At 38.1% G+C, this 19,934-nt stretch overlaps 4 protein-coding genes across 5 annotated transcripts; 2 read left to right on the top strand and 2 right to left on the bottom strand.

Annotated features, from left to right (window-relative positions):
* The first annotated feature begins 39 nt into the window (after nucleotides 1-39).
* On the top strand, nucleotides 40-1,762 carry LOC137781255 (apoptosis-associated speck-like protein containing a CARD). Of its 2 annotated transcripts, none has more exons than XM_068569895.1 (3): nucleotides 40-402; nucleotides 1,009-1,047; nucleotides 1,616-1,762. In XM_068569895.1, the coding sequence occupies exons 1-2, from the start codon at nucleotides 150-152 to the stop codon at nucleotides 1,029-1,031; spliced, it is 276 nt and encodes a 91-aa protein (XP_068425996.1). In that variant the 5' UTR covers nucleotides 40-149; the 3' UTR covers nucleotides 1,032-1,047; nucleotides 1,616-1,762. The 2 variants fall into 2 exon arrangements, with proteins under 2 accessions (XP_068425996.1, XP_068425997.1); XM_068569896.1 differs by lacking the exon at nucleotides 1,616-1,762 and adding an exon at nucleotides 1,145-1,185.
* A 338-nt stretch (nucleotides 1,763-2,100) lies between these two features.
* On the bottom strand, nucleotides 2,101-5,201 carry LOC137781253 (uncharacterized). The gene is made up of 6 exons (XM_068569893.1): nucleotides 4,729-5,201; nucleotides 4,136-4,161; nucleotides 3,679-4,035; nucleotides 3,214-3,371; nucleotides 2,945-3,130; nucleotides 2,101-2,324 (listed from the first exon to the last, which is right to left on the bottom strand). Exons 1-6 carry the CDS (start codon nucleotides 4,979-4,981, stop codon nucleotides 2,264-2,266), a joined length of 1,041 nt encoding a protein of 346 aa, XP_068425994.1. The 5' UTR covers nucleotides 4,982-5,201; the 3' UTR covers nucleotides 2,101-2,263.
* A 2,193-nt stretch (nucleotides 5,202-7,394) lies between these two features.
* LOC137781254 (apoptosis-associated speck-like protein containing a CARD) lies at nucleotides 7,395-10,844 on the top strand. Its single transcript, XM_068569894.1, has 4 exons — nucleotides 7,395-7,740; nucleotides 8,865-8,909; nucleotides 9,346-9,393; nucleotides 10,073-10,844. Exons 1-4 carry the CDS (start codon nucleotides 7,488-7,490, stop codon nucleotides 10,336-10,338), a joined length of 612 nt encoding a protein of 203 aa, XP_068425995.1. The 5' UTR covers nucleotides 7,395-7,487; the 3' UTR covers nucleotides 10,339-10,844.
* A 2,910-nt stretch (nucleotides 10,845-13,754) lies between these two features.
* On the bottom strand, nucleotides 13,755-19,930 carry LOC137781179 (NACHT, LRR and PYD domains-containing protein 1b allele 5-like). Its single transcript, XM_068569774.1, has 10 exons — nucleotides 19,704-19,930; nucleotides 19,385-19,635; nucleotides 19,151-19,279; nucleotides 18,449-18,584; nucleotides 18,244-18,273; nucleotides 17,752-18,021; nucleotides 16,754-16,824; nucleotides 16,102-16,147; nucleotides 15,261-15,290; nucleotides 13,755-14,320 (listed from the first exon to the last, which is right to left on the bottom strand). Exons 1-10 carry the CDS (start codon nucleotides 19,810-19,812, stop codon nucleotides 14,178-14,180), a joined length of 1,215 nt encoding a protein of 404 aa, XP_068425875.1. The 5' UTR covers nucleotides 19,813-19,930; the 3' UTR covers nucleotides 13,755-14,177.
* Nucleotides 19,931-19,934: the final 4 nt, after the last annotated feature.

Below are 19,934 nucleotides of genomic sequence, written 5' to 3'. Positions count from 1 at the left end.
CCGATACTCATTGAACTCATCATTCTCGGAGACGTCAAACTCGTTGTTCATATACATCGGGGTGAAGGAGCGAAATATCTACCGCCTGCAAGCTAAACGGCGAAATAATACTAATAATTTGAACTCTTCGCAGTTAATAGGTTGAAGAAATGTCTGCCAAGACTATTAGGATGTCTATAGCGGACATGTTGGATGACCTATCGGAACACAACTTAGAAAAGTTCTGCCACCAGCTTCTGGACCGCAGAGAAGAGCCGCTCATCAGACGCACTAGGGTGGAGGGTAAATCCCGCTTACAGATAGTGGACGTCCTGGTTTCCACTTTCATGGAGCAAGAAGCTGCTCAAGTGTCCGTGGACATACTGAGACAAATTAACTGCAACGAGGAGGCGCAGAAACTTGGTGAGAGGAGCCGCCATCAGGCTGCTGTGTGTTTACGTGGTCAATTGCAGCAGTGTATACACATATAGACACACATATATGAAACATATCATGCTGTTGATGCTGTTTGTAAACCACATTAGTCTATATTGCACTACAACAAGAGGCATCGTGATTCCTGCTCAGGCGATATGAACAAACAAAAGAAATACAGGGAATTCCGAGTTTACTTTCATTTTTCAATGTTATTTTCCCCAGCGCCTGCCCTCATGTCGTTAGATCGTTGCTAGTGGATAGTCGTTAGTAGATTACATAGAGGCCGGACACACTGGCGTTTTATCGCAGATCTAAATTAAGTTTAAATACCAAACGAGAATCGTCGTTTCTGTCTCTTTACTTCCACACAGCAGCTCAAGGTAGTTTCCAGGAAATTACATAATGCTTGACGAGCTGCCTTTTCTTACGGTTGAAATGAACTTGAATAAACACATCTGGGAATACAATGAATTATTTGGCAATGACCTAGAATAATGTTTACTGAGAAGTAAACAGTATGCAGGAAATCTGTCAGTGCTGTTTAACATGTGTTAAACATTTGTTTCTGTTTTTGTTGTTGTTGTTTTACAGCCAGAGCGACTGGAGGACGGTAGACATCCTGCTTTGACAGTGAGTTGACTTGCAACATGGTTTTATACTGCAAGCACGGAAGTTGTTGACATGTAAAGCATGTTAAAAATTTAAAAAAGTTCTGAAATGTTTACAGATGCAAGGTCTTCGTGAGCAGCAAGAGCCTTCATGTGCTGGGGGAGGGGAGCTCTGGTCTTACTGTTGTTTTCTCTCTGAGTGGAATAAAAACAATTACATGTTTCAAATGCTTCCATCTGAATCGAGATAGCTACGACATGCAAACATGATCCAACTGCAACAGGATCTATCCATATATATTCACGTACAAATCAGCTGTTCATGTTATCACATTAAAGTTATAATCCGAACCATGCTTCAGTAAAGACTTGTTTTTCATGAATGTTCATGAAATCAAACCCCATTGCTCATTTTAGTCATGGTCTGTATTTGTTTTCTTTCTGAAACAGCTATTTAATGTATTTACATTCAGTAATTGCTGCATGCAAGCAACATTCTCCGGAGAAGGCGGTTGTAATGTTGATATAAGACATAAACTATCAACTCCCATTGTTCATAACTGAGTGGGTGTCGTTCTTTTTGTCCTCAGGGAGACACTTGACACATGTGTGTTCATCCAGGACATGAACAGCGTCGCACCATATTGGACAAACTATCCAGCAACACCAGTTCCAATGTCTGCAGAAACCAACTTGAAAGATGAATCCATATTTTGTACTTTGTCATAATAAACAGTCTTTTGGGGTCTTTTCCATCTGTGGCTCACAGTGTTTTTTAGACTATAGTGATCAACATTGATTCCATTTCCATAATATATTAGTTTATATAAATTAACCTTTTATTGTAAAAAGAAAACCAATCAAAACAGGCTTCATGAATCGTGGGCCTCTATGTGATTTTACTGCGTCTCAGGCGGCTGTTTCTACATCTAAAAATAGGGATTGCATTCAAGAAAATGCTCTTTCAATAAATAACAATGAGTGTTCATACTGTTACAAAAAAAGGCACCATTCATGGCACAAGAGTTGTCATAAAAGGTGTTTATTAATGTTATTAAATTATGTTTTGGTACATTTTGATTATATTCCTCAATATCACAAATTTACCTACGGGGGCTTTACAATCTGTACAGAGACTCACTGTTGTAAAAAAAATGCTTTAGACATGAAAACAATTTGTGACTCCATTGTTTTAGCCGGAGGAGTCGGCGCGGGCCACAAGCTGCTGACGAGGGTCACTAACGGGGCAGCGGGGGCAATGTCGTCCTCCTACAGCTCCTTGACTTCCTCCATTTCATCCTGGAGGGGAGACAGAGGGCAGTAAGGGAAGTTAGCAGAGCGGCACATCAAGTTCAGTTGCTGTATTTATTTTGTAAAAAACGGTTGTATGCCGTCTTGTGTAGACAGGAGCTTTCTAGTGACTGTGGATTTTGTCTCTGCTGCTTCAATCATATGACTTTCATAAATAAAATAACCATTGCAACAGCAATATTGTACTGAACTCCGGTGCAGAGATTTGTTTTCTGGGGGTTTATATATTTGCTCCCACTGAATGGGATCGAGCTGGATGGATGGATAGGGAACAGTGGATCGCACAACACAATAGTTTGATGCATCGTTTTTTCACTAAGTCGTCGGACTTCCCATTTAAAAATAAGTAAGAAGTGGATAGATCCTAAAATAAAAGCACTATTTGGGGAATGGTACTTAATGTGAGATGGTATATGGATTAGAATAAAAAACAAAATGCCAAACTAAGTCAAGAGACACTAGAGTTACTTCAGCACATCTGTAATACACATTCAGGTAAAACCTGCAGGTGAAAGAGGTCTTTAACCACTCAAAGTGCACCATACAAAAATAGTTTTTACACACAGACCATGAGGCACTAGTTGGCTGGCGTCTGTGGACCCCTTTACCTTCTGGTTTGTCTCTTTCTGATTGTTTGGGTGGAGAAGCTGGTGGTCGGCCTGTTGGTCGGCCTGATGGTAGTCGCTGCAGCTGCGGACTGATTTTGGTCACGCTTCACAATGTATCTGACAGCGACGTCCATTTTGGTCCCTGAGTTGCAGGTTGACTTCATGGTCCTGAGGAAGTTGACATAGCTGTGTAGAAAAGGGGAGAGTGGTGGCTTCAGATGTCTGCCAGCATTGCTAACGCTGCGATTTTCTAATGCATTCTACCACACCTGATCTTGTCCTTGTCCGTTGACTCGTACAGATCCCGCAGCGTGTCAGATCCGTGGCAACCAAATCCAACAAGGGCCACTCCTTCACTGTCTAACTGGAGGGATCTGACTTTCTTTAAAAACTCAGGGTAAGCCATTGCATATCGGGTCAAAGAATCCTGAGCAAAGAAATTTGTGTTATTACTAAAGCTATACGCAGTTCATATTTTATCAAATTAAAAACACTAAATTTGTTCCTCAAGGACACTGTGTGTTTGTCAAGGAGACAAACACACATAAACAACTCCTTGCCACACATATGCAGTTTTATATAACAATATAACAATTTAATTGTGTGTATGGAAAAGATATTATTGCTAATCAAATTTGTCTTTAGCTTTCTCTGTTGTGTCTTGTATAATATACATAATACCTTAAAACGAAAAACTTTTGGGAAGCTTGAAAATGTGCTTGTCTTCGCAGTACCTTGTTGACCATCAGCGGGCTCTGACGCGTTGTGTCCTGTCCTGGCTTCAGGTGATCCGCCACCAGCCAGGCAGTGTAGCCCACGTCGTTCTCCAACAGCCATTTGAAACTTTGACCTTTGTACTTCCCAAATTGAATGGTATATCTGCTCAGAACCAGCCTTTCATTGCCTGCGTCCCCGCCCTGCGCGAGAACGAGCGCCTTCGCTTCCGCCTTCACCTCCTCTGGCTTCTTGGCCGACACCGCAGGTCCTCCGGGTCCGGCAGCTTGCAGAGGGCCCTGGCCCGCAGGAGCCTCTTGTGAGGGCTTCATCTCCAGCTCCCCGGTCGAGGTCTTCCTGAAGGTGGGGTCGCCTTTCTAAACAAGAGGGACAAAAATGACAACACCAGGATAATTTCAAACTACCACCATTTTAAAGAGAGTACTTTGAATATTTGTGTTTTCAAGTTTAACTTACGTCCACACATACTTTGGTTGTTGATTCTGTAGAGAAAGGCGATATGATGAATAGCTGATACAAGACGGTTTGGGCATAAAGCCCAATATACACAGTGCTGATCTGCAGTATTGACTCTACAATACTTTAAAGAAAATAATACAGTCAAGTGCCTGTTCCAATGCTTGTAAAACATGTATCCAGCAGGTTAACCTTTGCTGCCCCACATAGACCCTCCTCAGCCATATTAGCACAGTGGAGATATGTCACTTTTCATTTTGAAGTTAACTTTTAGGAGCCAAAGTATTTGATTTGTGTTCAAGTGCCACATGCCTCTAAGCAGCAAGTGTGTTTTGGTACAAGTCAGCTGGCCTCGAGCCGATACTCACAGGGGCTTTACTGTGACAGTTAACAACATGGTGTCTGTGTTTGTGTTAACTTTGACATCAGACCTGTTCGAAGTGGCGGACACTGACTATGAGCAAAACACTAGAGGGCTTGGAGGACTTTTTCATCGAGATATTTTTATTTGATGCATTGTTATTATACATAGGATTGTAGCAGGAAGTTACACATTACACTGCTGAATGCAGTCAGTCATCATCTTAACTCACGCAGAGTCTCTGCCGCCTCGTTGCAGTTGATCAGCCTCAATATATCCAGAGTCACTTCACGCGCTTTGGGCTCGGTGAAGGTAGAAACCAGCAGGTCTGTGATCTGCAAAACACTTTTATCCTCCACGTCGCTGCAGAGGACCCGCGGCTCCTCTCTGCGGTCTTTCAGCTCCTCACAAAAGGTAAGAAAGTCTTTTGTACGCAGATTTTCCAACGTTTGCCTCACAGCGCGTTTGATAGTTGTGTAAACCATTTTAAATGCTTCTGGAAGGCGCTACTTCAAGATTAAGTTACTTTATTGCGCGCCTAAAAATGATGTTCCGCCTATAATACAATTTAAAAAAGTGCTGCTTTCAATGCTGTCTGTTGTAGCTTTACGCTTCTTGTATAGTCACTGTTGTAGTTGTACTATTCGTGGGTTATCTAAATCACTGTTAGATACAAAATGCACGGAGACGAGGATGCAGCACAAGTTAGATTCTTTACTGGCGCGCGAATCAACTGCAGACATGAACAATCTATCACAGTACTCAGTGGTAGTGACAGTCAAACACAATCGAGCACCGAGTGCTCGATCCAATATACCACACTGTCGGAAATACTACTGCCAGCTGTTCGTTAAACCCCTCCCAAGCAAAGGGCAACATACATGAGATACGAGAGATGAGTTCACGCAGACCAACCTTTGGATTTGTTGTTTTCCAGTCAGACAGTTACACTTCGCGTTATATTTTTACAATTAGCCTAGTTGTTAATGTGTAACGCAAACCATACTTCTTTTTTTTATTTAACAAGAGAACCAAAACACTATCAAAGTCTCAATCTTGGGTCGATAATAATGGGAATAATTCTAAAACCACGTTTTAATCCCATACTCAAAAACCTCTATGAACTAAAAAAAAAATAATCAGGGTTGAATTTGAATCCAATATTAATATTAGGCTTTTTTGAAATTCCATTTCTACTACCTTATCATTTATTAAAAACACAATTGAACTATTATACTTTCTTGTCGGCTACTAAGCACAAGGAAATCACAAACACCATGAAGTGCGATGTCTATACGCCTACAGGTAAAATGACTGGCTTACAAGTGAGCACATTACGATGCTTTACAGCAGCGTAGATCTGAACCTCAGCAAGATGCACGTGGTGTGTGTTGTTGTGTTATCAAACCTGCAGTAAAACACTTTCAGTGTGAAAGCATTGTCTCTTCTGCCGGATGCATTGCCGTTGGCTTCACATGTCTTTTGTTTTTATATGTGAGCAGGAGCAAAACCCTCCATTTAGTGCAGTGTAAGCACGCTAGAATGAAGGTAGATTTGTGTCTTTTTTACCCGCTGCATGCCATATTCAACATGTCTCTTTACTCTCAATTAATCCCATGAAAAGACAACATTGAACTACTATTATTGGCGGTGTGTCCAACGCCTGCTCGTTTTCGACTCTCATTATTATTTTAGTGTCACAAAGCTGTTACACTTTTTAAAACACGGAATTGAGTCACATCGTTGCACTGTGACATGTTTTCCCCACCAGGTTAGTTTCTTCATTACGGTCAAATTCACCGTAAAGAAGAAACTAACCATAACTAACTACCTTGTGAACACAAGCCACGCACTTTAGCAGCACGTGTGCATTAATCCCCAGCTAAAATGTACTTTTGTTCCCTGTTTATTGAAGAGGTACATCTTAAGAATGATCCTATAATGTTTATGTCTGGATCAAACATATTGAAGAGAGGGCAAGTGTAACGGACTTGTTCAGGACACAGAAGAAGTCGGCTCCGTTGAATTTTTCCAGCACTTGTTTATTTTTCTGCAGAAGACAACACACATACATTTCCTTCCAGTCTGTCTTCGCACATGAACCTCCTTCAACGGTAACTCACTTTTGTGAAAGTAAGACGGAACTACGGGAGCCTAGGAGGTGCGGAAAAGGCCAAAACGCAACCTCCGCAGGAAACAGACTCAACTTTTCAAAATAAAATTCATACACACTCAACAAGATTGTTGAATAACAAACAAAAATAAAACACATTGAAAATAGGAAATGACAGTGTGTTTTTAACTCCGTTACACAAGTAACCCGCCCCATTATAACGGATTATACATTTATAATAATACATATGGTATTGCCTGATGTTATGTTAGTTTATCATAGTTTAAGATCCTTTGCTATATGCTCGGAGTATTATAACTTATTATGATGATCACACTGACAAATACACAGATTAAATATATTCTGTCAAAGTGTATTAAGGACAATTGTTTTGAAACCATTTCAAATATTGAAATAGCGCCATATAATATCTCACGTGCATGTGGAGGTCTGGGAGAGGAAGTCAATCTGATGAATGGACATGAGCCTGAACGCCACATGTGCAAATAAAACGACCACACCTTAATGTAAATGATCTAAAGTAATACTGTTAACAAAGAGCGGAAACGTGGAACATGGGGGTAAATTTCACTTTTAGTCGCCTGATTAATTCATTTATTCAACAGTTATAATAAAACCGAGTAATTTTTTATTTTTTTTTACATTCAATTCTAATAATTATTATCAATAAATAATTATGTTATTATCAATATATCTTGATTGTCACATTTTCGGACTATCCCTGAAGGCATCATATTTGTCTTCTTTACGCGGCAGCAGTTTCTCTGCACGATAAGGAAGAGAAGAGCCCTGACACTCGTCTTCCTTCCCCTGACATAATAACGATTGCACAGCAGCTCGGGATCTTTCGCCAAGAAATGCCCCCCAAAACCGCAAAAAAGGCGATTAAAGACGCGTTGGCGAACCTGTCAAAGGATAACTTTCAAAGTTTCTGCGAAGAGCTTTTGGACCGCAGAGAAGAGCCGCTGGTCAAACGCAACATGGTGGAGGGTAAAGGCTACTTAGATGTCGGGAATGTCTTGGTGGACATTTTTACCGAGGCCAAAGCTCCTGGAGTCGTCGTGGAGTTGTTGAGAGAAATTGGCTGCAGCAATGATGCAGACAAACTCGGTAAGTATCTCTGTTTGACGCGCAATGAGAGCAGAATCTCCATTTGGCTTAAGATCAATAAACTCTTAAAGTGGGCTTACAGATAATTTAACGTTGAATTGAAAAGGTGGTCATTTGCAGCGTAGCTCATTTTCTACAATAATGAAGTAAGTGGTTTGAACCACTTATGTTTTACTTTCGATTTTGGAGCAGTGGTGGACTCAGCTGTCTTAGGGCCACGACGCAAGAAACCATCAAATAAAAGTTTCAGAGTTTCAGAGACCTGTACGTCATTAACGTGAGCAAAACTTTCCTGAAAAAACGGTTGCAAACAATCTATACATGTATTCGCCATCTGGTGGAGGTTTCATGCATTGCAGCAGCAGACATTTAAATGTTTATAAAATGACAACTGTCACAAAGTTACTTGTTTGTACTTTCCATGGAAACTATTGCTAATTTTCAAGAGGTTACAGTAAGAATAACATATATATTGTAACAAATATTTTCAATATGAAGATTGAAACAACCTATAATTACTATTTTTTGTTCCTTATTTTATAGTAAAATCTTTTGAAAACGTATATATCAAATATGATACAGTAGGAATGTAAAGTAATAATTCACCTAGAAATGTCATAGTAAGATATATTGAGTTGACATTTATGTTTTTTATAGATAATAAAAAAGCTTTGGCTATCATAATCTTTTGTTATATTGCCTAATTAAAAAAAGAAATTCAGAGTAAACAATGATTTGTTTGTTGTTTACTTTTAGATGGCACAACGGTAAAGTATTACAATGTGAAGTTCATCTTTGCTCAACCGAGGACAGAAACTGGGTTTTGCCGACCACAATGTGAAATATAAAGGTTGTAAAAAGGTTCAAACATCATTTGTAATTGTTTCTAAAATAAACATTGTTGTGATCAATACATTGATACATATGCCTGATGTATAAATGTATTGTACTGAAGACAACGTAACACCTCATTGTACGTAAAGCAATAAGTAATCGTCTGCCAAAACCCAGTTTAGAAAGCCATCACAGAATGTCTCCTTCATTAATCCTGCAGCTCAAGTTGTAATTATCATGTTTTTGTTCTGTGTTTATCAGAATCTAATAATGTCTTCATGTTTTTGCAGCTCAAGAGATCGGTTCACAGTCCCGAAAACCCGGTTCCAGTGACAGTGAGTTGTTTTGTTTTTTACAGTTTTTTGATCTTACATCAGAAGGTCATTTGGTCATTTGGAGCAACAGAAGTTGCTCCAAAGCATACACCGCAACATATTGAGCAAACGTAGTAACAAAACATATAGGAGTATAAAAGACTGACATGTTAAGGGAAACATATCAAGAAAATACTTAAAACAAAGTATAAATCATTGAAACAATTTTGATTTTATAGGTTTGCAAACTGCTTCCCTCTACATTTATGATTTAAAACAGGAAGATGAAGTTGAGGACAAATTAAGTGCAGGAAGAGCATTTAAGAAACACAGTCAATGCCTTTAATTTCTTTTCTATTGTCGCTATGAAATATTATCTTTGTAGCTCGGTACGTATATATGAACACTACACTGGACCATCACTACACAATTTTAATTTCCCATAAATTTGTTTCAGCTGTGAGACCCTCAGCCGGAGAAACTGGTGCAGAAGGGGACTGCTCAGGTAGTATGATGTCTTCTTCGCTGATTTAAGTCACGCTATCTGAAATCAGTCACTGATCCCATTGTTTAGAAAATAGGAAATCCAGAATCTGACTATGAAACCATATCACTGATTTGCTGCACAGTTGGATCTTTAGAACAGGTCTGACTTGTTCTCCAAACGCAGCTCAGACTCAGGAGCAATGAAAGGAACAGATGAGTGCTGCGAGGTATCATCACCATTCAAATTAATAGTTCTACACTTTGGAGAAATATCATTTTTTTAAACACTCTGTCTTGCAGTTGGATTAGAAGACCTCTGTGATGTTTGTTAAGTTTAAACATCGGCTGATATCTTATTATTTTAATTGATACAAAAAACACAAACTTCGGACCGACCAGCTGTTCCCCCGGGCCTCTTTATGCTAAGCTAAGCTAAATCTCTCCTAGCTTTGTGTTCCGGTATCGAATCAATCTTTTGATCAAAGGCATATTTCCCCAAAATGTCATCATAAGTAAAATGTGGGAAAGACATTTAGAGAACATTTTATTTTGTAACTATAAGACATTTACCTTATTCAATGAATGTAAAACATGCAATATATAGAAATCTCTGTTGCAGAATCATAAGTCCTTTTCTTAGACTTGTATTAAGTCTAGGAAATCTAATATGTCCTCATGAAGTTTCCTTCTTTCCTCAGAGGAACACTTTGTGGATGAACATAGAGCCGAGCTGATCGATAGAGTGTGCAACGTTGCGACCATTATGGATGGGCTCCTCAGCAAAAAAGTCATCTCAGCGGGGATTTATGATGAAATCTTTGCTATCACTAACAAAAGGGATAAGATGAGGAAGCTCTACTCTGGTGCCCTAAATGCTGCCGGACGTGACGGCAAAGACATCTTCTACAAACTTCTTGAGAAAAATGAGAACTATCTCATGAATGATCTCAAGAAAACTAAGTGAATGTTGTGGTGAAATTCATTTTCAGACCAAATATACAGTCTTACCGGGTCCATTTGTTTTAATACAAAAATAATGGGGAATTTGAATGTTGATGCCATGTCTCTGTGGGGGTTTTCTAAAAAAAAAAAGCCTTTTGCCTTTATGTGTAAACAGCTGTTTCCTCTTAAATATACATATACATTAGTTTAGTTTTGTATTTGGTGGGGTGCCTCTTGTGCCTGATCAGTGAGGCTCATCATGAGATGAGTTTTCCTTCAAGCTTCAAAAGCAAATTCAGCAAATGTTTATCAGACAATCATGTAAAAAACTAAACAAATGGAGGTTCTCACTAGACGTGAGTTTTTATCCAACAAAGAACAAATTGAATAAAAGTCTGTTTTTAACCTAACTATTTTAATATGAATTCAAACATCATGAATGATTATCTATATGTTCTGCATGTTGAGCCGGTTTAACCTTTCATTTCATATATGTAACATGTAATATATACTATGAAGCGCTCATATTCTGACCAATAAGATCAAGTTTACTTTTGGATGGTCATTCAAAATGTTTTCTATTTGGAAATCTTTATACATTCATAATAAAGTCTTATGATTACCTTGTGTGGGTCGGAAGTTTTCAGTAAATGGAGTCTTAAAAATAGTATGTAGCAAATATAATGATGTAATAGAGTTCAGAAACAAGTCTTCCACTCCTGTTGTGTTTTTACAGTGCACATTGAGCTTAACTTTTATTGATGTATGTGACGTGAATGTGAGGAGAGGCATGAAATCACTTGGTGATTTATCTCTTTTACTCTGAGAGGATCTGTCTCGGGTGGACGGAGGCTGAGAGCAGAGTCCTGCAGCGATTTTACACACCCTAGTATAATTGTATAGTATAATCTCAATCGAGTTGTATACTGTATAGCTCACGTGACTGTTTGACAATTCAAAGTTTGTCGTTTCCCTCTGAGTTGACACAATTACAACTTGGGGCTTTAAACCCATCCCGTCATCTTAACCTCTGACATGTTATGGAAATACTCATATGCCAAATAAGTGTTTCATTTAACACCGAGTTTTTCAGAATTTCTTAAAAAAAAACTAGCAGGCGACAGTTTAATCAATTATTAATTACAGTAGTTCATCGAAAAAGAAGTTACACATTCTCCATGCATCACAAACGTCAACAGACTCCCTCAAGGTATGCAACACTTATTTAGGAAAACTGCTTTTTATTGAGAAAAATATATAGTAATTAAGACTTACATGTTATCAATTGTATTGTGACAAAGATCTCTTGACACATCAATGAGCTCATCCTGGTTATACTACATTGTTATATATAATAATGTGTTTTTGTATAAAATGTAGAAGTTTTTTTATTTGAAGCAATACATAACTTCACTGTGATAAAGTAGTGTGAACAAAAAGCATGTCATACATCAACGGGCTCCTCCTGGTTATACTACAACAGTTATTTGGGGAAAATGTGCTTTTGCATACCTTCAGAGTATTTTTATAAGAAAAAAATTCAATAACGTCACTTCAAATTCTGTTCAACCATCAGGGATCTCGTGTTGATAATCATAATAATAACTGTTTACCAATTAACAAAAGAATATGAGGCTTAATAGAAACAATTACAATAATAATATTATGGTAAACAAACAAATAACAGTACATTAAAACAAGTGTATTATCAAAGTGGCAAGTATATTAAATTAAAAAAATATATACATACAAAGAGTGTGTGACAGTGACACATTTTCCTGAGGATGCAGGAGTCAGAGTCAGTGGTCCCGGGCTTTGTTGATGAAGTAGCAGACGGAAAGAAACTTGAGGCGTGCGGTCTTGGTGCTGATGGACTGCAGCCTCCTGCCAGAAGGAAGGGACTCCAAGAGTTTGTGTTCAGGGTGAGAGCGGGCGGCTACAATCTTTCTTTCCTGCCTCCGGGTCCTCGAGGCGAAAAAGTCATGGAGGGAAGGCAGATTGCAGGCAATCACCCGCTCAGCAGAGCGAATGATACGCTGCAGTCTTCCCTCCTTGACGGTGGCTGCAGCGTGCCAGCAGCTGATGGAGGAGCAGACTATGGCGGTGTAGAAGTGCACCATCATGGTTTTTGAAAAATGAAATATGATGCGTATTCAATAAAATAAAATTGGTACTTATGCAGAGTAGATCTATTCTTGTGATAATATTTTTAAACGGACCTTTTTGAAGTGTACGGGTCCATACCTGTTGACTCTCATTTTCTTTTGTGAGCTTGAGCCTGAAGTTTGTGTCTGGATCATCAATGATCACTTGAAAGTAATTTGGGTTTTCTTACCTGAGCATTAATGTCTGTGAAGGACAGAAACATTAAAACATTTGGAAATAAGTTAGACTTTGAGCTAATGTGCACCAGAATATATTTTTCTTCATGATTTTTCAAATATATATATATATATATATATATATATATATATATATATATATATATATATATATATATATATATTGTGGTGGTATTTTCATTCACATCAAAGAGACAGTGAAAACACATGAATATAACCACTGTATATTGGCAAATATTGATGAAATGGTGGTGAAAGGCCGAGTGGAACAGAAGCTATCCTTGAGGTTGGACAGGTCTTGAGACTTCATCATTATTTATGGTAATTTATCAGTTATGATTAATTATGGTAATCTTTTATTGGAACAAATATACAATAATTTATTGTTATAAGGTGTACTGTGAAAAGATCTCCTCATACATAAATGAGCTCCTGTACATTGCTTATAATATAAAAATGTGTTTTCGTATAAAATGTGGTCGATTTTTTATTTTAAGAAATATATAACAACTTCACTGTGAAATGAAATGTATGGTGAACAAAAAGCGTTTCATACATCAAATTTGGGGCTCTAATTAAAAAGTAACATATATTTCTGTTTCTTTAAATGACTCTTGGTAAATACACGTAATATAAAAGGTGAAAAAAATATCCTCATTTTATTACTTATAGTAATGTACGTGTAAAGTCACCTTCAACAAATGCATTTATCCCAGCTTGTGACAAAAATAAGGTTTACCACCTCAGTAATGTTTTAATAAGGTCAGAAGAAAATAAACAATATTTCAAGGAAAGAAATGTTTTTTTTTGCTAATAGACACAGAGACGGATTATTTGCAGATTAACATTGTGGAGCATTTAGCTGCTAAAGAGACACATTAGATGTGTAGAACTTAAATTCAGACCAAGATGAGTGTTGTTAGTGAGTGAGCAATAAGTTAAACAAAATATCATACCTAAAGACAACTTATTTATTAAAAAGCAACAAATATGATACAAAATAAGACAAAATGTAAAAACTTTGTTAAAAAGTGGTCATAATTAAGAAATACATTTGAGTAAAAAACAAAATCATTGAGACAAAAAGTAATACCACTCCAATAACACAATAACACTTTCTGATCTGTGTGCAGACCTGAATCGTCATTTACATTTTGATATAAAAATATACACAACATATGTAATACATCTTAGATCAATTGTTTGATTAATTTTACATTACCATAGAATGAAAAGGCCAAGCTTGAAGTTACGATGAGGAAATCATTTTGAACTGCTTATGAAAGTCTCAATTTAATACAAAACCCACCAACTTTAGGCCCTTTCCTCGAAAATTGCAAACCCAAACAAAACTATTGTGTACCAAACCATGTATTTCACTTGTATATTACTTATGGTGTTCAATACATCCAAATACAAAAGTTTTAGGCTTTTTCTTCTTCATAAAACAAGCTATAATTTACAATGGTATATAACAATCAGTCCTTTGCCGGCTTGTCCAGCAGCTCTCAGAGGACTTCTATGGAGTTTTCTCATCTTCTTCTGAGTTGTCGTAATCTTCTTGTGGGATTACACCTTCTGCCAGAAGATTATCCAAGATTGGTTTTATATTGTTCACTCGCTCGATCAGATCACACTGATGTTTATCCACAAAGTGCTCCCCTGAGGACAGAGGGGACGAAACATACATTTAAATTTAAATCTGGTTTATTAAATATCTGGTGACAGTTTCTTTAAGATTTAAAAAATGACAGGCTTAACTAAAAAGTCAAATGTAAACTGAAAATCAAGTATCACTATTTGATCCTCAATAATGTATGACTGTTTAACAGGGAGTTTGCATGTTCTCCCCGTGGCAGCGTGGGTTCTCTCCGGGTTCTCCGGCTTCCTCCCACAGTCCAAAGACATGCTGCATAGGTTAATTGGACTCTAAATTGCCCGTAGGTGTGAATGTGAGTGTGAATGGTTGTTTGTCTATATGTCTGCCCTGTGATGAACTGGCGACCTGTCCAGGGTGAACCCTGCCTTCGCCCCTTGACAGCTGGGATCGGCTCCAGCGCCCCGCGACCCTAATGAGGATGAGCGGTCAAGATAATGGATGGATGGATGTTTAACAGCCTTTTTCTACAACAGCTTATCTGTTATGTCTCATGTGAACAAAAAACTGTAAGCAACAACAACAACTCACTGTCACTTTTATATATATATATATATATATATATATATATATATATATATATATATATATATATATATATATATATATATATAGAAATATTAACGAGTACATGCTCAGCAGGACTTTGTTTTGAGTCAGGTGATAATACTTTAAGCAGAAAAGGCTTAAACATTATTAATATTGGTGTTTTACAATTGATTCAGTGGGTAATTAATTAATTAATCCACAAACTTCCTTCTGATTTCAACTGTTGTAGTGATAGTTTTTAGGTGTGATTTGACATTGTTTTTTATTTTGGTCTTTCTTTGGTTAGAGTACTGCAGCTGCTGGTGGCCTCCACTAAGGTGTGTTCGGTTGTCGGGTAGCAAAATGTTCAAGAATTGTACATCTTCTAGTAAATACAAATAATTTGAAAAGTCTTACCTTGTTTATGACCAGTGATTTGGTTATCATCTGAAAATAAAATGCAGAGGATAAGAAAATATGGATATGAAGCTGATTTACTAACTTTTTAACAGATGGGCATCTGCTTACCTCATGACGCATATTCAGTGAAATCAAAGTAGTACATAGGCGGTGCAGATACATTCTTGTTCAACAATGCTCCATGCACGCAGCAAATAAAAGATAATCTTTTATGACGACAATAGAAAATGAATAAAAAGGCACAGACTTTGTTTCTCAAATGCTCTTCCTGCACTTAATTTGTCCTCAACTTCATCTTCCTGTTTTTAAAACAGATTGTGCGAGTCAGTGTCAACATCATAAATGTAGAGGGAAGCAGTTTGCCTCAGGTGAAGTTATCCTGGTGTTGTAGATATTTCTTTAAAATGCTTCTTCACTCATGTATCATTAGTCCCTGCCAAAACTGAGCTGCAAAGCTGCGAAATCAAACTTGTTTTAATGATTTATACTTTGATTTGAAGTATTTTATTGATATGTTTCCCTTTACATGTCAGTCTTTTAATATGTTGCGGTGTATGCTTGTATGTTTTGGTGAGCTAAAGACAAACATTCCCTCGCAGGAAGATAAAGTTGTATTACTTTCTAATATTTTATTCTACAATAGAAATAAACTTGTTTGACTGAACTCGTCAAAACTTCTGTTGCTCCAAATGACCTTCTAAGATCAGATCCCAAAGCACAGATTTTCATCGTAATGCTGAAAATACTGTATTATATATAACTCAATGCAACTCCTTTTTCTACAGCTAATCTGTAATGTTTTATGTGAACAAAAAACAGCAAAAAAACAACAACTCACTGTCACTGGAACCAGGTTTGATAGGATTGTGAACCGGTCTCTTGAGCTGCAAAAACACAAAGACATTATTAGATTCTGATAAACACACAAAACAAAAACATGATAATTACAACTTGAGCTACAGGATTAATGTAGGAGACATTCTGTGATGGCTTTCTAAACTGGGTTTGGGCAGAAGATTACGTATTGCTTAATGTAGAATAAAATTAAAAATTCAGGTTTTTTTTATGTTTAAGTGTTTATTGTACATTTAGTAAAAATGTGTTTTGTGTTTTAACAATATGATTGATAAAATCTTTTTTTTTTCACTTTTATTGCTCAAAGGGGTTTCAGAGACCCTCTGACTCGCGCATGTGTGAGACTCCTTGGTCCGTGTTTCAAGACGGGTCGGGTGGGTTGCCGACATCGCCACAGACCCGTGGTGCCCTCTACGTGGGCCGATCGCAACACGGCATTGCAACACGGCACTAACACGGCACTAGTGACAGTGCGTATCGGTCAACAGTGCCGGGAGCAGGGGACTGCGTCCCTCCCCGGCGAAGAGAGAAGACACAGCAAGCACATAATACACCCTCGGAAGCGGCGAGGTCCGGGCACGGGCGCTCTAAAGCACACGGCCGGAGCCGGCGTGCCACCTTCGGCCAGAGCTGACCTCGAGCCGGTCGCGGTGCACAAGAGTGGAAGAAATGCACCCGATGAGGGGCAGCACAGCAAGAGCACAACCTGTCGGGTGAAGAAAAATGCATGTTGTCCAAATCTATCAACAAAACCGCCACACTGACCCTGCACAGTGCAGACATGACATTGCAGCACAGCTGTGCTGGCAGCAACCTCTCCCTGAGCCAAGGAGAGGCAGCAGCAGCCCCAGGTGCAGCAGCAACTACAGCGCTGTGGCTAGTTTATGATTAAACACGACTGCAAATGTAAAAAAAAACAGTCACATAATCAGCATTTCATTCACCAGATGCACATAAACCTCAGTGGGAAAGCGGTCGTCAGTAAGTCCTGAGATTCTAGCTTCTTGGTTTTGACCTAAAACAAACTTTTTAATTAAAAAACTTCTTTTTTTTAATTAAATAGGTATAACTTTGTGGTTCTGTTTAGGCCAGCAGAGAAGGCCTAGCTGCAATATAAATGTTATTCTTACTGTAACCTTTTCAAAATTAGCAATGATTTCCCTGGTAACTTTGTGACAGTTGCCATTTCGCAAACACCATTTAAATGTCTGCTGCTGCAATGCATGAAACATCGACCAGATGGTGGAATACATGTATAAATTGTTTGCAACAGGTTTTTCAGGAACGTTTTGCTCAAGTTAATGACGTACAGGTCTCTGAAACTCATGTAGCAAATATGATGATGTTCAAATGCATATGAAATCTGTGCCCAGCTTCTTACACCTCGTGCTCTTTTATTTGATGGTTTCTTGCTTCGTGGCCCTCAGACAGCTGAGTCCACCACTGCTCCAAAATTGAATGTAAAAAATAAGCGGGATGGTTCAAACTTCATTATTGTAGAAAATGAGCTACGCTGCAAATGACCACCTTTTCAACTCAACGTTAAATTATCTGTAAGCCCACTTTAAGAGTTTATTGATCTTAAGCCAAATGGAGATTCTGCTCTCATTGCGCGTCAAACAGAGATACTTACCGAGTTTGTCTGCATCATTGCTGCAGCCAATTTCTCTCAACAACTCCACGACGACTGCAGGAGCTTTGGCCTCGGTAAAAATGTCCACCAAGACATTCCCGACATCTAAGTAGTCTTTACCCTCCACCATGTTGCGTTTGACCTGTGGCTCTGCTCTGCGGTCCAAAAGCTCTTCGCAGAAACTGTCAAACTTCTTCTTTGAAAGGTTTGCCAACGTGTCTGTAATTGCCTTTTTTGCGGTTTTGGGGTAATATCTGGTGACATCAGTTTCTTTAAGATTCATAAAATGAAAGGGTTAATGGCAAAGTGACATGTAAACTGCCTTACTAGTTAGAAAAAAAACACCAAAGTATCACAAGTTGATATTATTAACAAGTACATGCTCAGCATCACTTAGTTCTGCTAGTCAGGCAAAGGGCTTAAACGTTATTAATCTTAGTCTGACATTCAAAGTGCAGTTCTTCTAAATACAAATAATTTGAAAAGTCTTACCTTGGTCAAGACCAGTGTTTTGGTATTCATCTGAAAATAAAAATGATAAGATAAGAAAAAAAAGATAAGAAAATATGGATATGAAGCTTATTTACCATTTTTTATAACAGATGGACATTTGCTTCACTCATCATGTTTATTCAGTGAAATGAAAGTGGTATATAGGCAGTGCAGATACATTCTTGTTGTCTCATTTAAAACTGACCTTTTCGAATTGTACATGTCCAAACTTGTTGACGCTCCTTTTCTTGGTTGAGCTTGAGCGCAAAGTCTCTGTCTGGATTTCTTGTGTACACTTCAAAGAAATTAAGGGTTCTGCTTTTACAGCGAAGCTTTAAGTCCTGTGAAGGAAAAAAACAAACAAGGGACAATGAGACATGTACAGAAAGGACAAAAAAGATGAATATAATTGCTATGTCTTTATTCTTTACTTATATAATTATATTAGGATAACAAATAGTGCTCATATTGTCCAGACATATTAATTTAAAACAGAAGGTTGTGAGATAATTATAATAGATAAGTATTTATGATGAATCAATCATGAAAGCCAGAATGCTAACAGATGATTCCCAACAGATTTAAGGTTTGAAGCAAAGTAAAAGTCTCTCTTGAAAAGAAAGTAAAGTCAGTAAGCTGCAGCAGAGGGAAAATCATAAACAGCAACAGCACCGTAACTACGACAAAAGTGCTTCAAGAACTGACAATGCTGCTCTGAGGGGGAACCGGAGCGGCAAGTTACGAGTGTCCGTTAGCTATTCAGTGTGCAAGCTCACCTTATGTGCACTTAAAACAGAGGGTCCTTTTGTCATGATTTCTCTATTATTTAATATATATTTCTTTAATATATATTCTTTAGTATATATCACGGTTCACTCTAAGGACCGAAAAGAAGTTCAAAACGTACTTTCGGGTTAATTTCTGCACCCTCCAAATCGGCGGCTAAGACGAAACGATCATGTATTTTCAGAGACCTCTCTGGATGTGGCTTTCGGATTACTTTGTATCCATAGGACATTTCTCTCTTGTCCATTTCCTGTAGAAAACAAAGAAAAAAAAGAAAAGCCAACATTTTTCTGAGTGTTTTTATCAAGTTATTGTTGGCATCATTCTATCTGTGATTGGCAAGATTTTAAAATACCTGCTGTAGTCCAGGATCATTTGGGATTAAATAAACATGGAGTGTGAGGAACGCTGTGTTGGTCTTGTAGATTAACACATTACAGTTTATTTTCACTGGAAAGCCGACTCTCATCAGGACCGCTCTTGGAGAGAAGACTGGTTCACACAGCTTTACATGGGACGATGTGACCTCAGACACTTTTTCCACAACAACTCCACAGTCATCTATGTGTAGGACTGCAAACTTGTCTAATATCGTAGGATTGTCATCTGGAAGAAACAAAAGACAATGAGTGAGAAGAAAAGGAATATGTTAATGTTTCTTCATGTCCACTTACCGATGCAGATCCAGTGTGGCAGGTGCACTTCATCCAACTTCCCAGCAATGACAGTGATGTTCATTAGGGGGCCTGCAGGCATGTATTGCTGGCTTCTTATGCTCTCCATGTGTTCCTCGAAAGGACAAAACTGGTACTTAAAGCTGACCCTTCCTTTACAGATCCAGCGCAAACCAGAGACACTGCATTCAAAGGTTCTTGCTTCAGACTGGATGCTATGTCGTAAAAAAA

The sequence above is a fragment of the Clinocottus analis genome, unplaced genomic scaffold (genome assembly GCF_023055335.1).
Source record: "Clinocottus analis isolate CAN_PGR_092001 unplaced genomic scaffold, fCliAna1.0.p SCAF_9, whole genome shotgun sequence".
Lineage (NCBI taxonomy): Eukaryota > Metazoa > Chordata > Actinopteri > Perciformes > Cottidae > Clinocottus > Clinocottus analis.
This window is presented reverse-complemented; position numbering and strand designations above follow the sequence as displayed.

Bases quoted from the DNA above. Each gene is read 5' to 3' on its own strand.
- LOC137781255 (XM_068569895.1), top strand. From the start codon at position 150: ATGTCTGCCAAGACTATTAGGATGTCTATAGCGGACATGTTGGATGAC. The intron at 403-1,008 runs GTGAGAGGAGCC...GTTGTTTTACAG, and splicing joins CGAGGAGGCGCAGAAACTTG to CCAGAGCGACTGGAGGACGG.
- LOC137781253 (XM_068569893.1), bottom strand. From the start codon at position 4,981: ATGGTTTACACAACTATCAAACGCGCTGTGAGGCAAACGTTGGAAAAT. The intron at 4,036-4,135 runs GTAAGTTAAACT...CCTCTTGTTTAG, and splicing joins CAACCAAAGTATGTGTGGAC to AAAGGCGACCCCACCTTCAG. The intron at 2,325-2,944 runs GTAAAGGGGTCC...TCTCCCCTCCAG, and splicing joins AGAAAGAGACAAACCAGAAG to GATGAAATGGAGGAAGTCAA.
- LOC137781254 (XM_068569894.1), top strand. From the start codon at position 7,488: ATGCCCCCCAAAACCGCAAAAAAGGCGATTAAAGACGCGTTGGCGAAC. The intron at 7,741-8,864 runs GTAAGTATCTCT...ATGTTTTTGCAG, and splicing joins CAATGATGCAGACAAACTCG to CTCAAGAGATCGGTTCACAG. The intron at 9,394-10,072 runs GTAGTATGATGT...TTCTTTCCTCAG, and splicing joins TGCAGAAGGGGACTGCTCAG to AGGAACACTTTGTGGATGAA.
- LOC137781179 (XM_068569774.1), bottom strand. From the start codon at position 19,812: ATGGAGAGCATAAGAAGCCAGCAATACATGCCTGCAGGCCCCCTAATG. The intron at 16,825-17,751 runs GTAAGTATCTCT...TTCACCCGACAG, and splicing joins CAATGATGCAGACAAACTCG to GTTGTGCTCTTGCTGTGCTG. The intron at 15,291-16,101 runs GTGAGTTGTTGT...TTTTATTTTCAG, and splicing joins CAAACCTGGTTCCAGTGACA to ATGATAACCAAATCACTGGT.